Source organism: Zerene cesonia, unplaced genomic scaffold, assembly GCF_012273895.1.
Source record: "Zerene cesonia ecotype Mississippi unplaced genomic scaffold, Zerene_cesonia_1.1 Zces_u008, whole genome shotgun sequence".
Classification (NCBI taxonomy): domain Eukaryota; kingdom Metazoa; phylum Arthropoda; class Insecta; order Lepidoptera; family Pieridae; genus Zerene; species Zerene cesonia.
Genome location: NW_024045138.1, coordinates 753,561 through 770,247, shown reverse-complemented (window position 1 = coordinate 770,247; position 16,687 = coordinate 753,561). Strand labels below are relative to the sequence as shown.

At 36.0% G+C, this 16,687-nt stretch overlaps 1 protein-coding gene and 1 long non-coding RNA gene across 2 annotated transcripts in view; one reads left to right on the top strand and one right to left on the bottom strand.

Moving 5' to 3' along the window:
• LOC119839112 overlaps nt 1–311 on the top strand; it is a 1,844-nt gene extending 1,533 nt beyond the window's left edge. Inside the window, exon 2 of the long non-coding RNA XR_005288231.1 lies at nt 80–311. This is a non-coding gene — a long non-coding RNA (uncharacterized LOC119839112). The remainder of the gene's footprint in view (nt 1–79) is intronic.
• Nucleotides 1–16,169, bottom strand: part of LOC119839111 — a 19,451-nt gene extending 3,282 nt beyond the window's left edge. The window contains exons 1-7 of the mRNA XM_038365309.1: nt 15,815–16,169; nt 11,344–11,530; nt 9,882–9,986; nt 3,161–3,295; nt 1,555–1,683; nt 874–1,042; nt 386–528 (exon numbers count right to left, since the gene is read on the bottom strand). Coding sequence (XP_038221237.1) covers nt 386–528; nt 874–1,042; nt 1,555–1,683; nt 3,161–3,295; nt 9,882–9,986; nt 11,344–11,530; nt 15,815–15,963 — 1,017 coding nt within the window. The 5' untranslated portion in view covers nt 15,964–16,169. The remainder of the gene's footprint in view (nt 1–385; nt 529–873; nt 1,043–1,554; nt 1,684–3,160; nt 3,296–9,881; nt 9,987–11,343; nt 11,531–15,814) is intronic.
• Between the last annotated feature and the right edge of the window lie 518 nt (nt 16,170–16,687).

Genomic DNA, 16,687 nt, shown 5'->3' with positions numbered 1-16,687 from the left:
TATTCATCAGGATGCACCGCGAGAAGGTGAGGTTGACTATTGGAGCACTGAGATGTTGTTGTGCTCCCTTGCTTCCCAGGTTTGGATCAACGACATAGTATGTCGGTTTCTTCTTGATAATCCATACCAGTTAAAAATTCCTCTTTCTCTCTTAGTCCCTCCTTAGTATCCCTGTTGGGTGTGTATATGTATGTGTGTGACAGACGTAGTTACTTTGTAAGAAACGTAGTCACTAGTACTGCGTAGTGTGCGTGTGTTTGTAAGAAACGTAGTCACTAGTACTGCGTAGTGTGCGTGTGTTTGTAAGAAACGTAGTCACTAGTACTGCGCAGTGTGCGTGTGCGTGTGCGTGTGCGCGTACGTGCGCGTGCGTGTGCGCACTCACGTCCTGCGAGCTGACGATGAGGCCGTGTCCGGCGAGTATGGCGCCCTTGGTGCGCTGCATGTCGGCGAGGTCGACGCCGCGGCACGCGTCCTCCACCAGCACCGCGCGGTAGCCGATCCCCAGCGCGTCCGCTATCGTCGCGCCTGCACCCGTCAACCGATGGTGGAAATTAGTTTTGTGAAACAAAAAATAACCTATGCTATATTTATGGAGGTAAAGGCAAAATAATTGAAAGAGACGTACCAATACAAAAAAAAAGCAACAGGTTATGTAGAATAAAAAGATGGGCATTCTACTGGTAATATTTAATTTCAATCATCAATACCAACATAACTGAAATATTAAAATTCACCTCCCCCCCCCCCCCCCCCTTAAAAATGTATCTCATTCAAATTTTTTTTGTCATGAGTATGACAAAAAAAATCCAAAATTCATAAAAATCACATTAACACACACACACACACACACAAGCACACCACCCGACTCACCCACACACACGTCGTAGGCGATGCCGCATATGTAGATGTCGGTGGCGCCGCGCAGGCGCAGCTGCGTGCTGAGGCTCGTCTCGGTGAGCTTCTTGTTGTCCCAGAACACGGAGTACGAGTCCACCTCGGGGTTGGTGCCTTTGTACACTTTTATCGCGTTCTCTACTATCTGCGAGTTGTTTTTTTGTTCGTCAGTCAGTGGAATTGCATGTATTACGTTTGGGGTACAGCTCAACAACTTTTATAAAATCTACTAGCTAGTGCAGGCGGTTTCGCACGCGATAAAGTCGTAATAGTTAAATAAAAGATATTATACATATAAACCTTCCTCTTGATCGCTCTATTTTTTTTAAAACCCATAAAAATCCGTCGCGTATTTAAAGATTTAAGCACACATAGGGACAGATAGTGAAAGCGCTTTAGTCTTATACTATGTAGTGACTAGATGTTTGCTCGATGTGTATGTCTATATCTATGTCTCATGTCTATGCCTCATATCTATGTCTCTTGTAACATGTCTAATATCGCATGTCTATGTCACACGTCTCATGTCTATGTCTATGTTTCATGTAACATGTCTAATATCGCATGTCTATGTCACACGCCTCATGCCTATGTCTATGTCTCATGCCTATGTCTCATGTGTATGTCTATGTGTATGTCTATAGGAGCGAGACAAACCTTGAGGTCCTTGTGCAGCTCGGCGCCCCACGAGTCCTGCACGCAGTGGCGCGGCCACAGCCGCTGCTTCATGGGCGGCGGGCCCGCGAACACCACCGTGTCGTACGCCTGCGCCTTGTCCGCTGACACCTTTTGTTTCATAAGATAAAAACAATACTAAACAAATTGCCGACTATAAATTGGAAAGGGGTTAAAAAAGCACTGGGAAGGGTAAGGAAAAGGATATGGGCTTCCGGCTTCCCCCCTCATAGTAAGAAACACAGTAGCATGCTAGTATTTCACGCCGGTTTTCTGTGGGAGTGTGGTACTTTCGCTTGGCCCAATTCGTGCCGAAGCGTACTCGACTCCCACATACAAAGTACCACACCCCCAGAAATGGTCAAATAGTACTGTATTTCATACGGTCAGCGAGGGAGCCGGAGGCCCGTTTCCTTTTCCTCGCCCATCCCAGTCGTGATTCCTCATCCTTATTCCCAGTCATCAATCCTTCCCGTATCCCTTACTCCTTAAAAACGGGCAGCGATTCGTAGAGGCTCTACCTCTGCGAATGTTCATGGGTGATCATCGCTTACCATCAGGCGAACCACCAGCTCACTTACCCGCATGAAAAACTAACAAAATCGTCAATCGCGTCATCATCATCATCAACATCAGCCCACAGATTATGTTCCCACTGCAGGATCGGCATTAGACATGGACCTCCTATGAGGGAGGTCATAATGCACCACGCTGGCCAAGTCCAGGTTGTTAAAATTCAATCGTTATATTTACCACTACCGTTTTTAGCATCAACATTATTATAATCAAGATTTTCGTCCGTTTTGTCAGTTGTAAAAAAAAAATATACCAATCTTAATTCAAATTTGAATATAACCTAATTCGAAATGACAATGACATGTAGAAATTAAAAAATCGATTACTTAATTCGATAATTGAATGTAGGTACATTCATAGAGGTCAGCAAATCTATTTATACAGAACAATATAATGAATGAGCACACAATTCTATTGTTTGCTAACAGGAAACTAGCAAATTACTTAGTGAAACACGATACACCTGTGTAGCTGACACGATACACACCTTTCACGTTAATAAATTAGACGCCATTAGTTATAAATGAAAGAACAACATTCGATTATTTAATCCCTTGATTAATATTTTATGTTATAGTTTCTTTCTTTCGTTAAATTCTAGCAACACTAATTAGTTTTAGTGAAAAGCAGTGCTGACTCCGTGGTAAGGACTTCGGACTTAAAACGAAAAGTCAAAAGTTCGAAACTGGACGTGCGTGCAAGAAATAAATAAATTGATGAATGATGAATTTATCTGCACATCACCAGTGCTCGAAACGTCGAAGGAAAACATCGTGAGGAAACCGGCATGTCAAAGAATGAAACTTTCGACGACAAGTTATATTTGCACTGGGGCAGCGTTTAGCATATTGTGGGCCTGTGTCCCAACAGTGGGAATATATATATATTGATGATGATGATAATGAACACTGTTTAATAAATGTGTAAGTATTTATATGGTGTATAATAGAGAATTTTTCAATAATTCATTAATTCATCCATTCATTCGTTCACTATCTCCCCATCGGCTCACCGGGCTGGACGGGTCCAGTTCCCGCATGTGCACATTGTCGATGAAGGACACATGGTCCGGCGGGTGCCAGTCCAGCGAGTAGAACACGCAGTCGAACGGCACGGTGTCTAGGAGACGGTTTATTGGCTCCACCACCTGTAAACATCAGAACATACTGGTCGATTGTAAATTCTACCGATTGGAGGGATCTTTATTTATTTATGCTTTATTGTTTTAAAAATAATTACAATTGAGACTTAACCTAGTAAGGATCTTCACGATATAAGGACATTTTAAGAATACATCTTACTAATAAATGCGAAAGTTTGAGAGGATAGATGTATGTGTATGTTTGTTACTCTTTCACGCAAAAACTACGGAACCGATTGCAATGAAATTCGATACGTATATAGCTGGACAACTGGAATAACACATATGCATTTTTTCCCGATATGCATAAGGGATACAGACTCAGGCGGGTGAAACCGCGGGGCGCAGCTAGTTATATATAATGGATGGATAACAATATTGTGTATTGTGCAACTTTAAATAGTTAACCATTATAATCTATAAAATGTTCTATCTTCTGAACTGTATCTAGAAAACGGTTGGTATTGTGGTAAACGAGAAATTTTGAAAGAATAGAAAAAATTTGATCACGAGGCAGCACGAGGGAGGAAAAATTTTTTCTATTCTTTCAAAATTTCTCATTTATAAAGCATTTCAATGCTATAAAACTAAAAATTAAATGTGGTAAACGTAATACAAAAACGTGGGATTATCGACCGATTTTAAAGAAATAAATGAAGCTCCACATAACCCCCTTTATGATTTCATATTAAAAAAATCTTTATTTTTACTTAAAAAAAAACCTAAAATTACAAAGTTCATATCGATTCCTATTATTTTTTTTCAATAAATTCTATCGATATCTCATAATAAATTACTATAAATTATGATCACCTTAAAATAAACACAAATGAATAGGCCTTTTATTACAAATTACAATAACATTCCTTTGGGGAAGCCATCAATAACATAATTATAATAAAACAGTGACCAGACCACTTCTCTACATTACTTCTTTTAAACGGATATGATATAGGTCTCAAAACATGGTCAAGTAAATTGTTTGTCTGTTTGCGTGTGCGTCAATTACATAAAAACAACAGAGCAGATTTTGACAAAATTATAATCAGGGGATAGATAAATAAATTCGGGAATAAGATGTTTCATTAAATGAGTTTTACATAGTATAAAACAAAGTCGCTTTCTCTTTCCCTATGTCCCTATGTATCTCCAAATCTTTAAAATTTCGCAACGGATCTTGATAGGGTTATTTTTTAATAGATAGTGTGTGAGTGATTCATCAGGAAGGTTTATATGTATAACTATATCTATTAAACTGCTCCGAATTAACGCGTGCGAAGCCGCAGGCAAAATTTAGTTTAAAAATAAATTAGAGGTTTCTTTACTAAAATAAATGGGTTCATGACAAGATACACGCATTTAAAGTCGTAATATTATGTCATTCTACCAAAAAACACGAAGTTCAAAATTATGCAGTCCACGCGAGCGAAGTATACGCATAATTATGGAAGTCTAGTCTCATAGACTAAATATTCATTTTACATATTTAAATAGATGTACCAATTGAATGACTATTCTAAAATTTTCAAGCTGCAATTGATCAAGTTAATGAAAATTGCTTCCCGTTTCGACATTGAATAATACGTAATGATGCGTGAACACAAACGTATGTTATAAAGCCGATGATTTTATCTGGTTTTGCAATCTAAATTTATGTTTCTTTTTTCTAGATAGTAAGGCCAATAGAAGTATCCTATTGTTTTATAGAAAGTGGTTAAAAGGTATATAAGATTGTAGCAATCAGAAATTAATTAATCACTAACCATATATTAATACTAGCGGTTCGCTCCGGCTTCGCCCGTGGTACATATATAGCGTATAGCCTTCCTTCAATATATGGACTATCTAACATTGAAATAATTTGTAAAATCGGACCAGCAGTTCCTGAGATTAGCGCGTTCAAAGAAGAAAACAAACAAACTCTTCAGCTTTATAATATTAGTATAGATTCGTTTTTTCAATAGCTCAATTATATGGCATATTTTACATAAAATAATCAAACTAATAGATACCTATTTAGCATGTGGTTTAGATCGCAAAGTCACAAAGAGTATAAATTATTCTTAATGGGCGAACTATTTATATGCTTTTAGAAATTGAAAACTTTTTAACGGATTTTAACGGAGCGTTGTGTTCGAAACGTCGGGTTAATAATATAATGAATAAATCGCGTTTAAAATCCGTTAGAAAGTTTTTAAATTCTAAATGTACAATACTCGCGTAAAAATACTATATTTATATGCTTGCAAATTCTTGGACGGTTTTTAAAGTTATTCAAAGCAGGCTTCATTTAAATCGCTTTGTTTAAAAAAATGTAACGTGAGAAATTTTTTGCTACGGTTAGGCAAGATACGCAGGTTCGAATCCTGCCTCGTGATCAAATTTTTTCTATTCTTTCAAAATTTCTCATTTATAAAGCATTTCAATGCTATAAAACTAAAAATTAAAATGTAACGTATTGTGAGAACTATTGCAAGAAGCATTAACGTATTTTTAGACTAGTTATATGATAATATCAAGGTTATTGATAGCTTCTTTGTAGCATCTAGATTCTTGTTGTATAGATTTTAGGGTCGAACTGGGCCTTTTATGAATCAACATTTAGAATTATCTTTTTTTTTTTGTAAAGATATGGGTTTTAGATAGACAATTATACGTACATGAAACTAGTGAAATGAGTGTTGTATTTAGTTGTTATCTTTATATATGCACTAGCTTCGCCCTGCGGTTTTACCCGCGTATGTCTGTATCCCGTAGGAATATCGGGATAAAAAGTGCCTATGTGTTATTCCAGTTGTCCAGCTATGTACGTACCAAATGTCATTGCAATCGGTTCAGTAATGTTTGCTCGAATGAGTAACAAACATACACACCCTTACAAACTTTCGAATTTATAATATTAGTAGGATTAGTAGGATAGTAGGATATCTATTAATAAATGCAAATCGACAAATTTCACATATTTGTGATACTATTTGAAGTAAAGAATTAATTTCCAGACAAAAATACAATTATACTGAAACTTCTATGAGATTAATTAATCTTCTCACAATAAATTGTTCCTGGAATTCCTTCAGAATGAATTCATTTATATGGTTATCATTTGATTGTAGAGAAATTTTGTCTCCTATCAAGATAATTTATAGATATATTATACAAATATACAATTTGTCAATGTTTTGTACAATCTAAATTAAACGGAAATCTGAAACAAATCGTATATCATACTGTATACACCCCCGTACTACTGAAGCCTTTACAAATCTTCACACAAACCAATCACAAACCCGTGTCGAACCAATAAACAGTTTGAAATATTCTCAACCAATCAAATTTTGGCACACACACAGCGACTAACCAATCAGGGCGCGTGGGAAGTGTTCCGAAAATAAATCTCATTATACCAACCGATTGAAATCGTACAGTTTCCGTGCCTGGCACCGCGTTAATTGCCCCCAATGGAGTGAGAATGTCAAGCTATCAACACTTACACCATTAACTTTAACCAAAAGCTGTCATTGTTTAATTCGCGATCAAACTTTCGCGTAAACCGTTTAATTCGATTACATCAGAGGAAATTAGTTGTCCAACTTGGAAGTTTTCAGACGGTGCCGAATTATGTAAGGAGGGTTTATTCCTGAAACTATTACTGTTTGGAAGTTTTGCGAATTGTTTGACGTAACATTGTTTTATAAAGACTTCGGTTTTTACCGGGCTGCATTGGTAGAAAGCATACTTGTTTAAATATACGTAACATGATGTACGTTCTTTCATCACGGTACAGGAGATAAACTTAAGTTTGAGGTCTTTATCTTCGTGTTAATAGAGAGATATTAAACATTAAGAAATTGATACAAAATAATAATAATAATAATTGTTACATTTTGGGAAGCAAATTCAGCCTGTGCGACTGTCTGCATGCATAGAAGATCTTAATGATAGACCCGACATGAGCAATAATAAAGAACCTCAAGGGCTATCTCCTTTTTACACAAATCTATTCTGATATGCAAACTAATTACTGTTAAGCCAATATCATCTCTGTGACTAGGAAATAACGATTCATTTCAATACTTATCTATGTCTTTTTGTCCTACGCTACTTTCGACCTTTGTCGTTTTAAAAGCAATCAATATAACATTGGATACGATCCAAAAATTATCCCGTTCTATTGGTACTAAGTTACCGTTTAACCTAATGCAGGTTAACTTCTTTCATGCAAGCTTCACCAATTTTCATTTCAAAATTGCTGCCATACTTAAATGCTACGAGCTACGAGTTTATTTATGGGTATTTTAAGTGTTATATAAGCAAATTTTTGCGGTAAAACGCTTTTTTTTTTTTTATGTCACAGTCGGCAATGGAGCTGGTGGGACGCCTGATGATAAGCGCTACCACCGCCCATAACCATTTGCAGAGGCGTAAAGTCGATTACAGACCTTACGCCTCTACAAATGGATTGCCGACTTTAAATTGGGAAGGGATTAAGAAAGGATTGGCGAGAGGAATAAAGGAAAGGACTGGGAAGGGGAAGGAAAAGGATATGGGCCTCCGGCTCCGCCACTCACCGAACGAAACACAGCAGAATGCCATTTCACGCCGGTCTTCTGTGGGGGTGTGGTACTTCCCCGGTGCGAGCTGGCCCAATTCGTGCCGAAGCGTGCTCGACTACCACATACAAACACACGCTGACGGGTAGCGGGAACAAAATCACACTCGGCTTGCATTATTGCTTTCAGCATACATTTTTAGAAGTTCAAATCATTTGACCAGATTTTTAAAATACGATTTGCGTTTGACAGCCTAAATTTTCATAATAGATGTAGGCTTTAGGCCGCTGTACCTGTAGGAGCTCAATAAACGTTTCAAGTTTTTTCATTTACTTGTTAACTTTTAACGTTTTTTAGTTAACAGTTTGGCGGAGATACCAAGAAGCACATGTGGTTTTCTATCCCATTGTTTTAACGTGCCATTATCACGTATGGAGATATGGACAGCGAATGTAAGTAACTCAATGTAAAAATTATCGCGTCAAACTTGATCAAATATTGTTGAATTAATGAAGAAGGGTGCCTTATTAGTATCGTACTTTGAATAAAAAAATGTAATATCAGAAAAAGTTTAGCGATACATATTAATCATGAGGACAATTATATTCTGAAAATCATTACATTTTCTAGTGGACGGGTTGGAACCCACACACTCTTTGACACTCTGATCATAATCTGTAACTACTGCGCCAAATAGATCAAAATTATAAGATAATAGAAACCTACCGCACGCCACTATAGTCAGCAACGAAAGTTTTTCGTTTTCTAATTATTTCCGCTAGTATATTCACTACATGTTTACTTAAACAACAACAAATAATAATTAATGGTAGTTCTTTGAATGCAAACTCATAAAACCAAAATTAAAAAAAACTAGATGCAGATTTAATATAAATAATATTAAAATACCCATCATCTATTATACCTTTGTCAATTATTACAGTAAAACCTACACTGAGTGTGCGAGAATTGAAGCCTTGCTAAGCTTCTATTTTGCTGACGGTACCGTACAAGGGCCCTGTGATAACGATTGCTACGTGGTATCGATCTAACACGCGTCCTTAGATAACACATTAAACAAACCACATAAAATCAACCATCTACTTGAATGCTAACTAAATGATTGAAGCTTTTAGGCCTACTGTTGGGTATTTCAAAAAATTGAGATTTTGTTTGAGTCCCTATCGAATATCTTATTTTTTATATGATTAAATATATGTAGAATAACTATACAATTTAATTTAAACTAAGACACCAACTCTAGGATTGTAAAAATTTATTGAAAATCGATTCATATGTAGAGATTCTTATATTAGTGTTTATAAACCAGAAACCGAAATAATGGTCACTCTCCAAATCTATGGAGCCTATTTAAGAGTTTTACATTCAAACACACACACACACACAATTTTCATCAAAAGTTACAAACCTATACAATATTAATTATCCTCGACCCGGAAATTTAATCAAGAAAATCTCTATACATGGAGCATCACTGTATTATTGAAAATGTCGTGTCAGTCGACTATTTCAGTTGCATTAGCATACGACGTGGGACCGCAGTGCCTGTGCTTATATTTAGAACGAGTATGTCGGATCAATGAAATGAGTAGATAATTTTTTTTTCATTGTTTATATATTGCTATGCTTATTTGCGAGTATAACTAAAGAGTAATTAACAGATTTTATCCTTGATAATGTACAATTGTCGCGAAGTTAAATTCATAATTTGTCATTTTACAGTGACAGAAGAGCTATACAAAAATTATGAAACCGACAATAAACATTTATTGATTTTAAATTCAATGTGGTGTTTGTTAAGCATTCCTCAAAACAGATGGAGTTATTGTTAAAAAAAATTATGGGTTTGATTGTAGCGATATATTATTAGCCACTAAAATCCACGTAAAAGAAGGTTCAAAGATAGTGCAATAGGGAATTGGACTTGTGTAACTGCCCGTTATAGGGTTTGCCCCATAACACAGGAGGACAACTGAAATCTCACTGTAGTTATATCTTAATTCTAAACGATTTTTACTCACCTCGCTGCCATCCTGCTGAGCGTTGCATTTGCTGATATTCAGTGTTCCCGATATGAAGTCATTTTGCACGTCCACTATAAGGAAAGCGCTGACCGGACGCACTATCTGTAAATGGGAGTTTCATTAATTTTGATCCACTCCATATTTGAAGTAACTCTGATAGACATTTTATTATTAATATTAACATATTTATTTCATTTCACATAAAAATTCACCGCGTACCTCCAAGGGCTTTGAACTATTCATTCATTGATTTTTGTCATTGGTCGATAAAAGAGTGCCCGATGATTGATTGAAACTACTACTGAAATTTAAATAACATCAGATTTGGTGACCCCGGTACTACATAACTTAAAACGAGCTGTATAGACAAATTTTTAATAAAAATCGTACTCAAAATGTTCCAGGGATTGATCTTAAATTTGATTTTAAACCGACTTTCAAAAACGAAATAGAGGTTCAATACTTATTAGTGGTTTTGAAGCCGGTTAAATTTTTGTTACAAAAATAATATCATATGCATCTTCAACTTAGAATACCCTTTATATTGATCAAAGGTTACAAATTAACAGAGGCATGATTCATCTCCAACCATTTAGTTCAATTACTACGAGGCTTTACCTTTTCCCTAGTAACAATGAATAAGGACAATACTTATCGAACATGCGACTCGCAAACACGTCATTCTAGTATGAGTTATTGCTATGGTTTAAATTGTTAGAGGATATGATGTATATTTAAGCTGTTACAAAGTTTGAATGGGAGTATCCGAAAGGACATTTTTTGTGGTTGGTGGTGGTTCGTGGTGGTTAAGCTATCACCACCGCCCATGAACATTCGTAGAGGTAGTGCCTCTGCGAATGCGCTGGTCGCTCTTAAGGGTATGGGATAAGGAAAGAATTGGCGACTAGAGGGAAGGAATGGACTGGGAAGGGTGAGCAAAAGGAAACTGGCCTTTCTGGCTTGCCTTATACGCCCTGGATAAGTCAATTATTACATAGGTAAAATTTGATCTTTTAAGAGCAGTATGATCGTGATTGCGATGTGAATACATAACTATATGAAGACACTAGCGACCCGCCAATAACACATGATATATACATGGTTTATTTATTTACCTCAAGAATCACTCTATCTATTGAAAAAATACATATCAAAATCTGTTCCCTATTTTTAAAAATCTAAGCGTAGAGACACACAGACGATGGAAAGAGATTGTTTTATACTATGTAGTGATATGTAGTATGATAGATGTAAATCATACAGGTAAAAACAACATAGTTATTGTATGACATAATAATTTTATGTAACGTAGGTATTTAAAGTAATACCGTAACATCCATGTACACTGTATATTCTTCATCGTATGTAAAAAATGCGGCTTACCATAGAAACGCAAATTTTCCTATCCTCGATGTTTCGTTTATTCACCTAGAATATACCAGCAAAGTTGTAAACTCACCACTTTAATCCAATGGTTCCAGCAGAACGTGAACTCCTCTTTATCGATGAACCCATCTCCGTTCTTGTCAAACACTTGGAAGACGTGCCGCACCTTCTCTTCGGATAAGGGGTAGATGTGTCCCTTGTCATTCCGGAACAGCGCCTTGCAGATAAGCCGGAATTCCTCTACGTTCAACTGTCCATCCCTGGATAGATGAAATATTTTATCATCGATTTAACTACAATAGTTAGGCGCAGGCTGATAGATACTTATTACAGGGCACTTCCTTTATATTTAAATACTAGCTGCGCCCCGCGGTTCCACCCGCGTAAGTCTGTATCCCGTAGGAATATCAGGATAAAAAGTTGCCTATATGTTATTCCAGATGTCCAGGTGTCTACGTACCAAATTTCTTTGCAATCGGTTCAGTAGTCTTTGCGTGAAAGAGCAACAAACACACACACATCCTTACAAACTTTCGCATTTATAATATTAGTAGGATCTTTTTATGTACCCAACTCTTTTAGAGTCGATCTTGACCCGCTCATTTAATTCTAACTTTGCACTCTTATCACGAATCGATGATAATAAAATAGATTCATGAGTTTATTCATTATTCATCAGGATTCAAGTATTTCCTTACATATACTCTTTATAAGAGCAAGTGAGACATTTAAGTTTATTCTATCATTTAAGAGTCTTTTCTAAGTGTTTTTTTCTAACTACATATATGCAGTTAAATATATATTTATAATAACTACTTTGTGTAAGTATATATCAATGTAATTTATTTGTTGATTGTTCAAACACTCGGTCTCTACAACAGCAAAATATTAAAATCATATGTATCACTCATTAATTATTATTCACGATTTTACTTCGCATGGCCTGTGACGCTGTGAAGAAACAACAAACCTTTTTGTATATGATTGAAAATTCGTAATAGTGCACTATCTTATAATAAACTAATTATTTCTATCAGAATACTACAAAGTACCTAATTCCTAATTTTCCTACGGTGACCAATCTCGCGAATTAAAATACAGTCTAAAGGTTTTTACGTTGTACGCAGATTTGCACGTTGTTCCAAAGAAGTTAAATTAACCCTATTTCGTGCTTATTGTACATCATTTTACACGTGTAGTCTGTGGGCTAATCACGCTCGACGATCTTACAGTGCTCTTAGAGTACAATACAACAATGCGTTCCGATATCTACTGGGGCTGCCTCGCTTCTGTAGTGCTTCAGGGATGTTTGCAGAAGCACGTGTTAACTGTTTTTACACAACAATCCGTAAGAGATGCATATCCCTGGTGCGCCGGGTGCGAGACAGTCCCAATGCAATTTTAAAATGTATTGCAAGTAGATTAGATTGTTTATATGTAAACCATTGTTGCAAATTATTCGCATCAATGGTATAGAATAGAACAGGATAATTTTTAATTCAATTTACTAACATAGTTTTTAAGCATATTGTTACTAACAAAATGAGTCTTGATAGTTGCTCGAATAAATGAAATTATTATTATTATTATTATGTGTATCTCTCCATAATACTCGGGTACCTCCAGAAGGAAAGCACTCGGTCTTTTGGAAGGCTTACGTGGGGACACAGATCCAACACGCAGAGGCCCTTTAGAGAATTTAATGTGTTGTGGGACACCAGCCGCAGCCTGCCCATGACTGCACTATGAAGATACAGCCCTGGGCAATCCGCGGCCGATGTAGGACTATTGCAAAAAAATGGCATGGAAAAATCTGGGCTATGGAAAGGGGGTGTTCGATGGATTGGTAGGTTGGGTCTATGGGAAACTATGGGCGTTTTCAACTTCGAAAAACTGCCTTTTCAACTTCGAAAAATTGAAAAATAGTGGCAGACGGTGACTTGCCAGTTCGGTCGATGGGCTCCCAAAAAAGTTACCTAAAATGGCAACAAGGGGGCAACACCAGCTGACTGGCTAGGGGTGTAGAGAGGTGCGGCACCGGTTTCACCATCGCGGGCCCGCAGGCCCGGATTGGGTTTCCCCGCTATTACGCCATTAGATACTTCCACCCCCGAGCATATAGCTCTTGCATCTCCACTCTGGACGGCCAATTAAGGCAAGCCAGAGGTGGGGGATCCTGAACCTCGTCATTGTTCACTCCGAACTGCCACCGAGACAGTCCGGAGATGAGGACAGGGACCTCCCCCGGGAGAACTAAGGACCGCGGGGGCGCTACTCCCCGTCACCTCGCCACAAGGTGCCCTGCGGGCTTATTATTATTATTATTTTACAATCTTAAGAAGACACATAGTACAAAGTCCCGTGGCCCCTAGTGGGGCATGGGGCAGACGACATACATGTTTCACTGATTAATTTTATTTACGGACAAGTAGGTGATCATTGACCAGCGTTCTGTGTCCTGCCAGATTGAGACTTTTAAATCTATTTAACAGAAAGTCATAGGCTGAAACACTTCTAATGACTTGATTGTGTTTTTAATTACGTTTCTTTAAACTGAACGCTTATAATATGTTATTGATTACATAATTTACAATACAATAGTAATACATAGTATTTTTTTAGCAGTATTCATAATATCTCGTGTTTTGTCATCGTAACCTTGACATACGTATTTGTAACAGGCGAATAAGACTTCTACATAATTTGTTTATTACGATACCGTAAACTTATCCTACTAATAATAATAACTAATAACTGTATAACTATCCTATCCTACTAATATTATAAATGCGAAAGTTTGTAAGGATGTGTGTGTGTTTGTTGTTCTTTCACGCAAAAAATACTAAACCGATTGCAATGAAATTTGGTACGTAGATAGCTGGACAACTGGAATAACATATAGGCAACTTTTTATCCCGATATTCCTACGGGATACGGAATAACGCGGGTGAAACCACGGGGCGCAGCTAGTATTATATAACTGAACAGTTTGTTTGTTTGAACGCGCTATACTCAGTAACTATTGGACTGATTTTAAAAATTCTAAATGCATATGTACGTGAGTCGTGAGCGCTATAGGCTATGCAGGGAATTTTTTACCGGCTTCACAAATTCTCACAAAAGGTTTTAGAAATGTAAAAAAATCGCTTTTTGACATACAATCTAGTATATTGGTTGACCACGGGACGTTAACGCCAGCGAAGTCGGTATGTAGTTCTATGAAACATTATACAAAGCAAGTGTAAACGTAAATATAACTTCTTACTAGAAGCAACTATTCAATATTTTTCTGTTATCTAATATTTGCACGATTTTCAGCTTATAAGTACAATAATAATCTTTACTAATAATAATAATATTAAGCTGAAGAGTTTGCTTGTCTGTTTGAACGCACTTATACAGGCAACTACTGGACCGATTTCAGAAATTCTTTCAGTGTTACATAGTCCATTATTGAGGAATGCTATATAACATGTATGACATGGGTAAAATTGCAGGCACACCTAGTTAACTTATAAATTTATACCTATCTGACAGTACAATGATTTTTCAAATCCAACCATAAGTTCCTGAGATTAGCATGTTACAACTATCAAACAACCAACCAAACTATATACTTGTCATGAGTGAATCAGATGTGATTGATGTAGACACATTTGTCCCATGACATAGGATGGAATATTTCCATATTCACATTACATTTGTTTAGAATACATCCTTTCCCTTGAAGAATAATGTTTGATATCAAAAATTTATTTTAAACATTTATATAGTCATTGTCATTACTGCTTTAGATTATCCACAATTTATGACAAACTACTTATAACTGTTAAGAAGAGAATACAACATTCCTAATATATATAATACCTAGTAAGCACAAATTTTAGCTTTTTGGTTCGCCCCATTAAATTGCTGTTCCCATTAAATTACCATGTTTGTAACATCACATAAATTTAATATGTGAATAAAAACTTCCGATAAGATGTCCATGATGACATGAATACAATAAAAAACCATAACATCCTTATTTAATTATTTATGCATTTATTACCAAATCCATTTGGAATTAATGTTATAAAAACGCAAAAAGACCTTGTAAACTTTATCACTAATTATTACTATTAGAGTATTATTTTCATTTTACACTTCTAAATATTAAACATACGAAAAATTATAGATTTTAATTTAAGCTGGTTATAATCCTTCTTAATTAATTTCATGAATGAACTATGATTTGAATTTATATCATGTGGTTATAAACATAAAAATCCATATTAAATAACATTCTTTTGAATTACTTTCTTTTGACTTTAATTGAAAATTGAAGGTTCTTTATAGACCATTAAAATTAAAAAAAAACCTTTATGTAAATTTTTACGAGAGAAAAAACAAACAAAAATCTGAAAAAAAAATAAGCCTCAACTTATACATAAGTCGACTTACAATTGCGCGCAAAAATAGCGATAGATCGATAATTTTAAGATGATGTTTCAGTATTGCGAAATGATTTTAAACTGATGAATCATGAAATCGTTGAAACATACCCATCCTTGTCGAATGTTTCATAACAGGCGTCCATATCGAAAAAGGTATCTTTTTCAACTGGGGTTCCGTTAGCAACCTCCGACATCGTTGGTTGGATCGAAATGAGGCGTTCATCGCAACCGCGGCTGTTTATAAGGCAATCCAACATCTTGCGTGATGTACTAACCTAACCACAGAAGCTTGAATTATTACGGCAGTTTTATTTTACAAGAAGAGGTTAACTTCATATTACTCAAATAATGCTGATAAACTGAGAAGAAACACGTTTTTAACTCATAAATTTATTAAAATAACTGTAAATAAACAAATAAACACTAGACCGGATCAGCTGGAACATGAGTATGTTTTTGACAGTGACATAGGACACTATAAATGGTGTCATGCTGTGACAAATAAAGTGTTGCTTTATGCGCACCATGTGCAATTTGATTAGATGTAGTGAATTTTCTTAATCTGAAGACCTTGTAGTTATAGGAGGTTACTCACTTCTTCTGTCTACGCCTTAATCCATGGATTTCAATACAACATATTATTTACATCACACACTAACAGAAAACAAGGTAAAGAAGTGTTACTTACATAAAATTAATAATTATAAATGTAATTTAGCTTAATAATTGAAAAAAAAAATCGGTCGTTCGTCGTATTTCATTTTTTTTTCTGAAATGGGTATAATGTAAACATGATATTATAGTGCTATAAATAATAACAAAACATATTAGAGGGTCATTTAAATAACCACGGAAAATAAAACATAAGTTATGTTTTATATTCCGTTTAAATAACAAAACTCCATCCAAATTACGAAAACATTTCTGACTTCTAAACAAGCTCACCAGGCTTAAAAATTATGTCAATTCTACACGTTGCTA